Source organism: Fringilla coelebs (genome assembly GCF_963513975.1).
Source record: "Fringilla coelebs genome assembly, chromosome: 21".
Lineage (NCBI taxonomy): Eukaryota > Metazoa > Chordata > Aves > Passeriformes > Fringillidae > Fringilla > Fringilla coelebs.
Window position 1 is genome coordinate 12,268,163 of NC_140047.1, and position 14,386 is coordinate 12,282,548.

The window sequence follows — 14,386 nt, forward strand, 5'->3', positions numbered from 1 at the left end:
TAGCCTTTCATTTTTGGATAACTCTCATGCCTGCACATCTGAGGAAAGGTTAACATGGCTTTTTTTCCTCAGTATTCAACTTCCTTTGAGTTCCTTTTTCATTGAGGTTGCTGAAAGAATAGACAGCACCAGTACATACACAGAGCCCTATGTCTCATTCCTGGCCTTGTGACAGATTTTTTGACAGTAAAACATTTAGAATCAGATTGCTTCACAAGAAAGAATGAATTGAATTTTTGCAGATATCCAGTATCTAAGAGCTTTAAAGAGCCAGCATCTGATAACAAATGATTCCTGCAGGAGTCTGGTGTCAGTTTATTCCAAAATAGGTGTCTACTTGCAGTCATTGGCATCAAGCTGCTTTTTGAAAATGACATAGCATATGACACCAAATAATTTTTTGCCTTTTTTTTTGTCCAAGGTGCTTCCAGAGAGATATCTCCTCATAAGTGCCTGTGCAGTTAAAAAAAAAAAAAAACAACCCAAAAAACCCCCAAAAGAAATTCAGAGGGAATGAAAACGCAGTGTGTAAAGAAATATCTGAGAATAAGGTACTTGTTTTGAGACACATGACACAGAATTTTCTTTTTACCTCTCAGAAAACCTCCGTAACAACCACCACAATTTAGTAGTAAATTCTGAAGTGCTTCCAGCTCCATCTGCACTTTCCATGCAGTGCCTTGAACAGGGTGGGATAGGACAGCCTACAGGCTCAGCATCTCAGCGTGTGTGTCCCACAGGGCTGCTCAGTGCTGGCTCTTCTGCCTGCCTTGAACGGGCTCCATCCATCACCAGTGATGGGCAGGGCAAACCTGTACTGGCCAAAGTCCCCACCTGACATCAGAGATGCATCCTCCCCCTAACTGCTCTATTAAAGCTGAGCTAAAATGTTTTTCTGCTTTATAGATTTTTCTCAATGAATTTTCCCATACAGGCACTAACTTCTTTTTACAGAATTTTGTGATGATACTCAAACTCATCCTAAGGAGTGTTTATTCTGTTTACTCAAATGAAGCCCAACTACTTCCCATGGGAGCTTTCTGCAGGTTTCTCCCTGGGATGAAATTCACTATTTTTACATGAAAACATAATTAATTTAAACTTCAATGGCCTTTACAAACAAAATTTGGATTAAAAGATCAGTAAAGATTTTCAACACTCAAGATAGGAACAAGTTTATGACTCACAGACAGGTCTTATTATGACCGAGGGGCTTTTCATGTTGTGGTAAAAGAAAATCCTGCATCCAGGCCGTTCCATATTTTATTGTGACTGAGATGCTGTAGTCTTCTGGCAGCAACAAAAACAGTCCCTTACTCATATGTCCTGTGCTGAGAAGATGATTTTTTTTCTCAGCCATCTGCGTGCAATACTGCTTCTTCTGTAAATTTTCTCCTTTCATATCCCCTTTGCATTCAAAACCTTCAGTAGGATTATTATTTCTTCTTGACTGCCTGTCCTGGAATGTTATTAATTTAACAGTTTGATTCTGAACATCTCAGTTCCAATGATCAAAGTTTCAAGGAGTTGGGTCAAAGCCGCATCAGAACTTTAAACTGTGAAGTGCTTTGGGAGCCTCCAGAATAAGAGCAGATGAACCGTGCCTGGTAAGATCAGCTCCTGTATGTCCTTTCCTCATGTAAAACTACTAGACTTATAATAGAAAAGTATTTTTTCCTCCTACTTTTTTCTTGAACTGTTAAACTGACCTTGTTGCTCAACATCAGTATCTGGCAAATAGGAGGTCAAATAATTTTTCAAGAACTTCATTTCACCCCTGAAAGGATGTGACAAAAAATGAGGCATATATTGGTCCAACATTCTCTCAGATATCTGGGAAATTCGGGAAAGACACAGTGGATCCCAAGACTGGACACATAGCCAACAGAAGCATACTGTGAATCTTGTTGAGAAGTTCCTAAGCTACACATTTTACTTAAAAATTATATCCCAGTTTTCAGGTTCAAGGACAGTAACTTCTCTGGAGACAGTCTGGGCATGTCATGCTTTGATCCCTCAATAAGTTCAGAGGAAAGGCAATAAAAAGCAAGGAAAGCATTTTGTTCAATAGCCAAGTCCACCTATTCCCATTGTATTGCAGAGTCTGGTCCACCCCATTTCCAAGTGGAAGAAAGGAGATACTGCTTTAAAGTGCACAGACTCTGATTTAATACTGGAACAGACTCATGCACCTATCATGAGAGGTACATAAATGCCAAGCTTACAATAGTGCACATAGTGCACTGTAATGCAGTCTGTGTCCAGATACAGTAGATTTTTTTAAAAATACAAATGAGGAGAAACATACAGATACTCTGTATTCCAAAATTCTAAATTTTGGTCATTGCGTGGGGGTTTTTTTTATGATTGAGCCAATATTCAGCAAAATTAGATTTAGTGTCCTTCCTTCTTATGAAATTACACAGAGGCTGCTGCTTCATTCGTCTCCAGGACAGTAAAAAGCAATAAAATTCTTGCAGATTTCGACAGCAGGCAATTCAATAAAAGGCTATGTATATTTTATAAGTACAATAAAAACAAGTCTATAGCTGGATCATAAATGGAGGTTTGGTTGGTTGGTTGGTTTGTTTTCTGCACACATTGATGTTGGGGTCTATTTTCAACATGGGATGGTTTTCTCAGCACACAGCCATGCCTTTTTGGGGAGAAACAGAATGAAATTTATATTTCTATAATGTATTATTTAAGCTTTGCTCAAGGGATTTTGCAATGTGTGTCTGTTTAAAATTTAAAGGTGATGTGGAACTGAATACTTTCCTGTTCTTGATGAGTGCTATAAAATTTTACAATTCTTTTTCTTACGTTTTAAAGTGTATCTGTCTTATCATTGTGGCATTCCCTTTTTTATGAGCAAACAATAAATGTTTGATGCACACATCATTATTTCCTAGACTTCCATCAATGCTCACTGGTTTTTTTAATTCTTCAATAATATAATGGGGAGATTAATAGATTGTTGTATTTCTGAGCAGTAGTGCTACAATGCATTTACAGACAGTGTCTGTTGGAATATAACATTTTATACAAATGTAAAACCAAAACAACATACAAATGACCCACCCTACATAATTACAGCTGTATCAATTTTTTCTTCTCACTTAAAGAAAGAAATTTAAAAACTCTGAAGATGCTGATTAAAGAAAAAAATATCCTCCCTATTTGTCTCTGAGACAAGTTCTCCAGCACTGAAAACCAGCAAGAGATTTATCTGAGCAGGGTCTGTGGTGTCGAACCTCAAGTTTTCTGGAGAAAGAAACTTTTCTGTGTAACTACACAGACTCCAGAGGTACTGGTTTGCCCTTCTGAGTAGCTCGGTAGTTGAAGTCTGACTCACGCAGCAAAGTATAACCATCGTCATCTTACTGGATGACGGCTGCCAACCAACAGGGAAGTCTTTGTGATGCATTTAAAAACTGAGATATTGTCGTCCGTTTTCTGTAAAAAAACATTAAGGATTAAGCATAATTAGTACTAATTTTGTATCCGTTTATTTGGGACATTTTCCCGCAGCAAGGGGCGGATTTCGGGCGCGGCCGGCAAGGCCGGCCCGGGCGGGGAGCGGCGCCCCCTGCGGGCCGCAGCGGGGCGGGACCGAGCCCGAGCGGCGCGGAGGCTCCGGCGCGGGGGTGTTGGCTGCGTGCCCGTGGGAACGGCTTGGCTGTGGGACGAGTCCCGTGCCCCAGCACACCGGCATCTGTGAGGGAAACGCGGGCCGCGCCGGCGCTTGGCGAGGACGGCGGGCTTCAGTGGTGCTGTCTGGCGGACCCTGCTCACAGCAGCGCTGAGAGTATTGCCCTGGGGAGCAGCTGCGGCGCACAGGGACAGGACAGGACAGGAAAGGACAGGACAGGACGGGACGGGACGGGGCAGGACAGGACAGGACAGGACGGGACAGGACGGGACAGGACAGGACAGGACAGGACGGGACAGGACGGGACAGGACGGGGCAGGACAGGACGGGACGGGACAGGACGGGGCAGGACGGGGCGGCACGGCTCGGCCCAGGGCTTTGGGGTGCGAATCGTTCCTACAAAGCGCGCCGCTCAAATCCGTCCGCTCCCAAACGAAGCCAGCAGGGGGCGCCGTCACCGCCCCGGCTGAGAACCCCCTGCGGGTGGGGAGCGGAAGGGCTGCGCGAGCGTCACGTGACCGGGACGCGGAAGTGCCTGCAGGAAGGGGGGCAGCTGCTTCCGGTGCGGGCCGGGCTGGGCGCGGGCAGGGCCGGGGCCGCACCGACCGCGTCCCGCTATGAGAGTGACGCCGCGAGTCGCAGGTGAGACGCTGCCGCTCGTGGGCCCCGGGCGGCCGCGCTGCCGCCGGGCCCGGTCCGCGGGTCCGCGTTGGGGCGGGGCGGGGCGGGGCGGCGCGCGAGGCCTTCCCACGCCCCGCGGTCGCAGGTCCCGCGCTCGGTCGGGCCGGGTCGCTGTCCCCGGTGGCACCGGGACCGGGGTCCGCTCCGGCCGGAGCCTATTGGCGGGTCCGCGCGGCCGCGGGAGGCGCTGCGGCCTGTCCGGTGCCGCGGCCGGAGCGCCTCGGGCCGGGCCCCTCCGGGGCGGCCGCGGCCGCATCGCGGGGCGCTGGGAGGGCGAGAGATCAAGGTCTGCGGGCCTGCGCGGGGAGAGGGCAAGGAGCTCCCTGCTAGCCACCATTAGGGCTAGTGGTATTTTAAAGGAAATGAAATGTGACTTGTATGCTCTACTCAATGCTCCAGCACGGAGATTGGTTTTTTTAGTTATTATTAATTGAAGTAGAACGACTTTGTTCTTTATGAGTTTGGAGTAAAAGTGCAGAACAAAACAGAATGTAGAAGGAGGGAGTGAAACCCCTTTCGAAAACCGGTTTGCTTGACTTGTATGGCTTTGTTAATTGAAAATATTTTGCTTACGTTTTGTCTGCCTGACAACTTAAAATACAAAAAAGTCCGTTATCATCTGGAAATGTTTTTGTGGTGACATGCTGACTCCCTGCTGAAAGATGGCAGTTTAGATTATCAGTAATTGTGTGTAAATTCTACAGGCATCTGTCTTTAAACTTCATTTGAACATCTTCTGAAGGCTTATTTTTTTTATAGGCAAATATTGAAAAATAGAATCTTAAATCTGAGACTATTCTGAAGGGAGGTAAGGAACTGCATCTGTATAAGAAAATCTGATTGTTTCCAAAAATGGATGTAACATACACAAGGAATAAGATAATTTGAAATACTTCAATAATTATGTCAAATTGTTTTAAGCGAAGTGGTAAGAAAAATTAACAATTGAACTGGCAGGTGCACTATTCTGTTGCTCACTGTAAAAGTATTGGTAGCTGATTCAGTTCTGAAGAGTGTTGGTGCTTTCAGGAAAAGAACCTGAGGAGTGCTGAAGGCAGTAAATTTAAAGGTGGTCTTCAGCAATTATGTGGGTGGCAACTTCATGGAACTTGACCACTGAAACCACTTGCTACTCCATGGCTCTTCAGGAATCCTATAACACTCAATTTACACATTATCAAATAGAAAAGTTGCACAAGTTTAACTTACTCAAGCAGTTAATGTTGGTTTTTCATAGTGGCATTTAAATTTCTGCCATTTCTAATTACAATAACGTGCAAATTTATATCAAATTCAGTTTAAAATTTCAAGTATGCCTTTGAAAAAGTTGTATTACTGCTAAAAGGGTTGTTAATCTTGATTATGTAAGAGTACAGATGTGAAAATCTGGGAGCCCTTAGCTGAGATTCTGTCATGTAATCATTATGTTGTTACAAATACATGAGGAACAAGCAGGAAAAGTTCTGTGCGGCAAAGATATCAATTTCTTGATTGACGTTTTAAATTCTGTATGATTTATCTAAGAGGAACATTATAATCCTAGCCCTAACCCAAATATCTCAATAAGCTTGGAATAAAAAACTGTACAAGCTGTTGCTGTGCCACGTGTCAGTTAGGGAAACAATAGGGAAATACATGAGAAGGGTCATAAGCCTTACTCTTAGTGAGGTTCTGCCTGTGCTTCCAGTGTCTTCCTGTGAGTTGATACAGTTGCTTTTGAAAAATTGATCTTAAGTGAAATATTTAATGAGTAAAATCAGTGTTTGTTGGGGGACAAATGAGATGATTTTGTTGGCATTTGAAATATAAAATCTTTCATATGCTGATACAAACTGTGGGACATCCTTGAGTTAGAACTGTATAATTCCATGAAATAACGGTTTCATTAGCCTAAACTCATGTTTGAAATGCTTAGTCTATCCCAACTGGATAGTTTGCCGTTTGTAGCTCCTGCTGTAGTTGGTGAGTCCTCTTGAAGAGAAGAAACACAACAAAATATGCTGGCATAGCAATTTATGGCCTTAGTACAGCTTTCAGAAGAGAGAAATGAGATTACTTGAGAGAAATACAGCAGTGGCAAAAGGTTGAGTTCCATATGAGTCTGTTAAGAAAGAAGAAAAAAAAAACGTAGAAGAAAATGGAAAGGTCAGTACTTGACCAAGCAGAATTTCTAATTTTATTTCTTATTTTTATTTTATATTTTCTTCTTGCAGCGCAACACTAAATTTGTAATGAAATGGAGTCTGGGTCAAACTCCTTTCGAGTGGAATTTCCAGATTTTTCTAGCACCATTCTGCAGAAGTTAAACCAACAGCGCCAGCAAGGACAATTATGTGATGTGTCCATTGTGGTTCAGGGCCATCTCTTCAGAGCCCATAAAGCTGTTCTTGCAGCTAGTTCACCTTATTTCTGTGATCAGGTTCTCCTGAAAAACAGCAGGCGAATAGTCCTGCCTGATGTGATGAATCCCAGAGTATTTGAAAACATTCTTCTGTCTACCTATACAGGCCGGCTGGTAATGCCTGCGCCAGAAATTGTTAGTTATCTGACAGCGGCAAGTTTCCTTCAGATGTGGCACGTAGTGGATAAGTGCACGGAAGTGCTTGAGGGAAACCCAACAGTTCTGTGTCAGAAGATGAATCATGGCAGTGACCATCAGTCCCCGAGCAGTAGTAGCTACAATGGCCTTGTTGAAACCTTTGAACTTGGCTCTGGAGGACAGACAGAATTCCACAAAGTGCAGGAACTAAGGGATGGTGAAAATGAAGAAGAGAGCTCTAAAGATGAACTGTCGTGTCAGCTGACAGAACATGAGTACCTTCCTAGTAATTCTTCCACAGAACATGATAGACTTAGCACTGGAATGACCAGTCAGGATGGGGAAGAGGGAACTAGTGATAGTGCAGAGTACCAGTATAGCAGACCAATGTATAGCAAACCCAGTATCATGTCTCACAAGCGGTGGATCCATGTGAAACCAGAAAGGTTTGAACAAGACTGTGAAGGCGTTGATAATCCTTATGATGAACACCAAGTCTCTGAATCCATGAATACCATTCAGGCAGATCACTCAATCCAGTCTTCAGGTGTTGAAGATTTTCACATAGGTGACAAAAAAATGGAAGCAGAATTTGATGAACAGGCAGATGAAAGTAATTATGATGAACAAGTTGACTTCTATGGCTCGTCTATGGAAGAATTTTCCGGTGAAAGGGCAGATGGAAATTTAAGTGCTCACAGACAGGATCTTATGATGGCAGCAGGCTATGGTGAAAGCATTGATATGGCTGCCGGGATTAAAGAAGAAACATCTCTCACTGGATTCTCCCATGCCGATAAGCTCTATCCTTGTCAGTGTGGAAAAAGTTTTACACACAAAAGTCAGAGAGATCGGCATATGAGTATGCACCTTGGTCTTCGACCTTATGGCTGTGGTGTCTGTGGTAAGAAATTCAAAATGAAACACCATCTTGTAGGCCATATGAAAATTCATACAGGCATAAAACCGTATGAGTGTAACATCTGTGGGAAAAGATTTATGTGGCGGGACAGTTTTCATCGGCATGTGACCTCTTGTACCAAGTCCTATCAGGCTTCTAAAGCTGAGCAGAGTACTACTGAGATGAATTAAGACATTAGTGCTTATGTTTGTTTAGTAGAGTAAGAAAAATAAACTAATTATGCAAATAATGTCTGGTACTTGCTATTGTATGTTCTCAAAACAAAAGTTTTAATAAGTATGCTGGTATAAACAGATCAAATGTATTTTGTTTCCTGCAATATTACTTCAGGTGTTTATTGTGGGAAGTGGATGGGGTTAATCTGAAAGGTGTCTGCAAAATCAGGTCTGAGATTGATTGTAATCACAGCAGTATTTAGAAGCTGTCTTGTATTTCCGAGTCATCTAAATTCACAGTAAAACTCAGCTCTAAATTGACAAAAATCCTGAAAATACTTAGATGAACGAGAAATTCAGGTAGTACTCCTTAATGGAAAAGAAAACTAAGATGACCAAACTGGCTTATATGATTCACATTTAAATGAAAAAAAAAGAGAATTCCACCTCAAGCTGAAGCATCATTAGGTAGTGTGCATCACTCAGTAGCCTTTGTTGTATTGCTTAATGAAAGGCAGTGGTAAAGGTGGTTTAGATTTCAGTTATACATCTTTTTTTAAAATTTATCTTCAGTAAAACAAATGTCTAATTTTGTGGTGATTTCTGTTTAGAGTCTGTAATGCACTTACAGTTTTCACTATATAAACTTAATATATACTGAAGTATACTTTATACTTGCTCTTCTAGGGTCTAATGGTGTACGACTCTTGACTTCATTAGATTTTAATGACTATGTTGTGAGAGCTTTTAGAAGTGTGTGTAATAAGTATGTCTTATTAAAAAATAAGACACCAACTAAAGTAAAATGTAACATTTGGAACTTATTCAAAATAGTCAAATATTTAAAGTGTAAATTTCTGTTCAAATTTTTGTGGCTTACTACAGTAGCAAGTACCAAACTCTGGATTCATGAACTGGCTTGTTATTGGTACAAAAACTTCTGTGAAAACTTCTATCTAGTTTTAGAAACCTGCTTTAGGATGATTACATTGTCATTCATAGATATTTATACTTTTAATTCTTTACTATTTGAATAGTATATAATACTGATTGTTGGTACTGAACTACTGTGGCTGGTGATCACAAGCAGAGTTGTTTGCTTCCTCGGAGTTGCTTGTGGAAAAAGGTAGGAAGTATGTGATTTGGATCTTCAAATGGTACTGCAGAACATGGTACCATGCTTATGTCTGAAGCTGATATTTTTGCTGGGAAAGTGACACTTGTTCTATGTTAAGATGATGATCTGTGTGTGGGGCTCTCATTCATGGAGATAGATGGAGTGTGTATAGATCTAAGGGATGCTGCCAGCTCTGCAGATTGAGTAAAGGCATCAGTAGTAAAGGTGACAACAGGATTTTGGGGTTCAAAGCTTAATGCAGTCCAATGCAAAAGCAATTGCTTCTTAGTAAGCAAAAGCTTCTTTGTAGCTTACTGAAATATGACAAGGAAAGAACATACATAGAAAATAATAGAAAGAGGTGATAACCAAGTACAGTGCTATCCACATGGGGAAAACGTTAACCAGCATTAAAGACCTAAGCCTGTCTGACCCCAATTTCTGTATTAGGCGCTGCTGTGTGCAGGATAATGTACTGAACAGATGACCCTGTATGGTGAAGCAAAACCACACAAAGATTATTACACTTCAGATTCTTTTTTGAGCTCCCAGTTAGAAATTGTCTTAAGATACAACTGAACTGTATCCTGAAAGTGAATGTCTGCTGCAAGCTGAGGGTTTTCTACTCAGTGAGCTGTAATTACTGTAATTTCTTTACTGGCATTCTACTTAAAAAAACTTTTTTTAAGAGACTCTTAATTATTAATCTTCTAATGCTTCAAATATTTTTTCATATGGAATTTTGTTAAAACAGATGTTCCCAAGTACAATGAACCCATTGCTGGCAATGGGCATGAATGATCAGCACCACAGAGTTCCTGTTCTTAGCACTTAATTGAACTCTACAAATACCATGGTGGCCATGTTTAACTTCTGTGATCAAGGTACTGAAACAGGGATTTTGCTCACTAACACTGTAACCTGCTTAATGTATAGCACTTTGTATTTAAACAAAACAAAACCAAAAAAAAAAAAAAAAACCACCCCACAAAAACAAAACAAAAAAAAAAAAACCCACCCAAAACAAAAACAACAAAAAAACCAAACCATAATACTTTATAAGTATGTTTTTTAAACTTAGAAATTATATTCCCTCTATGGTTTGTTTACACACTGCTAACACTGTCCTTTTTAATACTAAAAAATACTATAATGCTTGCCTGTTTACATGAGGGTAGAGGAAAGGGTTCTCGCACTTGGTGGCCCTATTTTTCCATTCTCCAAGGCCTTACCACATACATGGTGTCATTTCTGCAAGTACCATCATCACATTTGAAGGAAGGCATTAGAATCATAGAACAGTTCAGGTTGGAAGGAGACTTTGAAGGTCATCTACTTCCAACCCTCCTGCCATAGGCATGGACACCTTCAATTAGGCCAGGTTGCTCAGAGCCCCATCCAGCCTGGCCGTAAACATGTCCACGGTGTTTATTCTCATACTCATTTCAAGAATGATCTTGTATATTACATTGGTTCTCAGCCTCTTTCCAATTGTCACTTTAGTTTTGCATAAAAAGGTTAAGGGTGCCTCTTCCCATTTAACCATAAAAAAGGCTGGACAGAAACACCAGTCTGAAAACTGTGGTCAAAAAAAACAAAAATGTTGAACTCAGACTATACTACAGAGCTGCCAGCAAAATTGTTTCTTTTACCAGCTTGGAATGACTTTTATATGGGATATTTCAAGGTTTAATGTTACTTCTATTTGCAGTTAGATTACTTTGAAATAAAGCTTTAAAATCCAATGTACTGCGAGAGACACTTTAAAGATTTTATAACAGGTTCAGTAGATCATATTATAGAACCGTGTCCTTTTTTAATGACTTAGCATGAATAGTAACTTTTTAGTATTTGCCTTTTGCTGTTTTACCCCGTATTATGACATTGTCTTGAAAGTCCAGCAAATGTTGCTCCACTGATTTTTGTAGCACTTGGCTTTCTGCTGTTAATTTACATGAAACCAACTGATTGCAGAAAAATACTGATCTGATTGTCATGAGATCAGGTTGAGAGGATTGATGATTCAAGGACAGCTTGAGATACATGTCTAAAATCCTTACTTTTGCATGTCACAGGTGAAACAGTTGTCTTGTGGTGTTTTTCTTGAACTCAGTTTATTGCCCTTTGTCAAACTTCTAATCAGCAATTCAGGTACTGGGGGGGCGGGGGGGGAAGGTAAAAAAATCACTTAAACCATCTTTCTCAGGCTCAGCTTAAGTCTAACACCTCTTCTCCCTGCCTTTGTATTCTCATTTTCCCTTGCTTTCACCAAGAGCTGTATTCAGTTCCTGCCATTTCCTTTAGTAAGGTGACAGGTCACAGAGGAGGTTGGGGTCATATGCACACTTCCTTGTCTGATGCTTTTCATTTCTTACTGGGTGTCCTCTGGTGCTTTGGCCTGGTCAGTGTCACTTTTCATGGTGACACTGGGCCACAGTTCCTTCAGGGATGTGTCTGTTCCAGCTTGGTTCTACTTTGGAACTCAGTTATTTCAGAGGTGTACCTGCTCTGGGAGGGCTTAGCTGTAGGCCAAAAGTCATCTTAGAAGTGAATCTCCTCAGGCAGGGACTATGTCCTTCTGTGAGTGTGTCTATACATGTTGTCAGTGACTTCTTCAGGTGTTTTTCCAAGAGCAGCTCTTCAGTTTCTCCACCTGCACCCAGGAGTATCTTCTCCATGTGTCTCCCTGCACCTCTTGCTAGCAACTGCCACTCTTCCTTAAGTATATTTAAGTAGAAGCATTATGTGCACCTCTGGTTGAGATTTTGGCTTGCAGTGGATTGTTTGCATCCATTTTTTGTGCATGCTGAACTTCTTTTGACGAGTGCAGTGCAGTCTGCAAACTCTAGCCGTGTGTCACCCCTGCAGTCCCTGCCACTGGTGGCCAGTGCAGTTGAACATAGCAAGGCAAGATATACAGATGCAGCTTCTGTCAAGCCTCTGATCTTTGCTAATGGAGTGGTCTTGTTCAAGGTATGAAAAATTATTTCTTATTTGTGGGGAGGAGGGAAGCAATCCATATATATATATATGTATATATATTATATGACAGCATATGTATATGATGAATTTCATTTATCTTCCCGTATGCTTCAGTACCTTTGATGATGTGGCTGTTGGCTGTAGTAAAGTGAGTGTCTTCTGAAAACCAGCAATATTGTATACCCGGGTGGCTTTCAGACTTTCCTGTTGCTTTGAAGCCATTGTCCTAGCAGTGGTAAGAAGACTTAATGATACTACAGCTAAGTTCCTTTTTATTCCATTTTGTAACTATGATGTTAATTACCTTGGAATCTGTGTATCCACCATTCTGAAAAATTGAACTGTTAGCAGGCTTAAAATCTGCTTACGTGTATATTGGACCTTTTTGAGGGAGAAGGTTCCTATTTCACACACCAGTGTTGGTTTGCAGGGTGCTTTTTTGTTGTTTCATTTTTTAACTTTCCTCGTTAGCTTTATGGGTGAGCAGATAGACCCTAGAAGATATTGTCAGTACAGTTTTTGGTCATAGCTTTTTTCATCTGAGGTGTGTCTAAGCGTGAGAAACTGTCCCGTATCATAAGCAAGGCAGATGATCAAAGGCTGATGTATTGAGTGTTCCAGTATTATTGATCGTGAAAGAATGGAGGCATATCAGGGTTTGTAATCTCAATACTTTTGCCCAGGTGCCAGCAAGATGACCTGTCTCTGAATTATGAGAGCCCACAGCAGTACATTGAGTGTTTTGCTATAACAGAATTAGGACCTTTCTCAAAGCAACAAAGGAAAGTTGGGGGTTTTTTATCTTCTAAATGCTTCATCGGTAGCTTGGCTTCTTTAGCTATTAGCTGTAAACTGTCAGTGGCCTAGGGGGAGATGCTGGAAAAGAAGATGGTATATTTTTAATGTGATTAAATTGCAAGTTCTGATTTTTGCTTGAAGCCTGTGTCTGTTGATTGCTGCTCATTTTTTTTTTATTCATGGGATTCCATACTTCTTTCAGAAATGTAACTGTTTATGCAAGTCAAGTGAATCTTCCTTAATGAGCTATAAGTTTTTATTCTAAACAAGTCATTTATAATAGTAAATTTGCATATCTTGATATTTTGTGAGCTGTTATGCCTGTATTGCGGAGGTTGGATAGTTTTGTCTATAAATATTGCTGTCCTAATTGTACAGCATGGTTTTAATTTAATGTTACTGTTCAATATTTTCTTCTTATAGAAGAGTCCCATGCCCCTTTTTTTCTATAACATGTTTTAATAAATGTTATCTGTCAACTTTGTAAATGTTTTCTTAAGCTTGAATGAAAGGAATGCATGTCTAGTACTAGTATTTAATATTTCACTTTGCCAAAATAAGTGCTCAAAAGTACAAATCCAAAAGTTGTTGATATATAACTTTATTAAATATATTAAAAAGTGTATCTAGTAATGTGTCTTCTTGAAATAATGATAACATGTCAGCCTAGTCCAAGAAAACATTAAACTAAAACCTGATTTTTATGACACAGTAAGTTTGATGAATTTGTGGAATTAGACCAATTTCTTCACTGCTTTAGGTAATTGGCTTCCATGCTAGTTCAAATTTGTCAAACTGGTTTTGTTGCAACTGTTTTTTGCAGAATGGTGATCTCTGAAGAGATCAGTAGAGATCAATAGAGAATGTACATGCAAATAGGAAAATTCCAGAACACTGACTTCATAGTAGCAGCAACCACATGCCCAAAAGGCCCCTTGGTACAGTTGAAGTAGGTACAGATAACATAGATTTTTTTTTTCTTGTCGAAGTATGAAGGAAATTTCATGCTGTAAAAAGTACTAAAGATTAAGTTTCCCTTACCATCCTGTGAGGCTTCTTTCTCTCCTTGACTAAATTTAGTTACTTATACTGAACACTTGATTTTGTCCAGCCTCCATCTGCTCAGTCCTTGTGGAACTGTCCCAGCCACTGCTTACAACATAAGCAAAAAATGAGCTCATTGTCATCGAAAGCATGTTCAGTCAATACCTGGAGAAGTCAATATTTATGTAACACACTCAGTCTTCAGCAAATTCAAATGGAATATGGTACAAGAAAATTAATTTTCTATTTTGGTTACATTTACTGAACATGGAAGAATAAGCCCAACGTTTTCTGCCTGTTCAGAATCAGTTGTTTAAGCATTTTTTCTCTAAGTGAACAGTTTGTCTCTGTGTTCTTTAGCTCTGTTATTTGTGCCCTGGCCAGGATGATTCCCAGACCACTGCTTAATTTGATCAGCATTCAATGCTTAACGTACGAAGATTCTGTTCTGTGTCTCAAAGGGAGAGAAAGACATACCTCCAGAAGACAGAATGTG

The 14,386-nt window shown here is 40.6% G+C and overlaps 1 protein-coding gene across 3 annotated transcripts; it reads left to right on the top strand.

Moving 5' to 3' along the window:
• Positions 1-4,166: 4,166 nt before the first annotated feature.
• Positions 4,167-13,414, top strand: ZBTB43 (zinc finger and BTB domain containing 43). Of its 3 annotated transcripts, XR_014616662.1 has the most exons (3): positions 4,167-4,294; positions 6,547-12,039; positions 12,163-13,414. XR_014616662.1 is itself a non-coding variant. In XM_084219489.1 (2 exons), exon 2 carries the CDS (start codon positions 6,570-6,572, stop codon positions 7,962-7,964), a length of 1,395 nt encoding a protein of 464 aa, XP_084075615.1. In that variant the 5' UTR covers positions 4,167-4,294; positions 6,547-6,569; the 3' UTR covers positions 7,965-13,414. The 3 variants fall into 3 exon arrangements, 2 of the variants coding, with proteins under 2 accessions (XP_084075615.1, XP_084075616.1); XM_084219489.1 differs by having other exon boundaries at positions 6,547-13,414; XM_084219490.1 differs by lacking the exon at positions 4,167-4,294 and adding an exon at positions 5,095-5,141 and having other exon boundaries at positions 6,547-13,414.
• Positions 13,415-14,386: the final 972 nt, after the last annotated feature.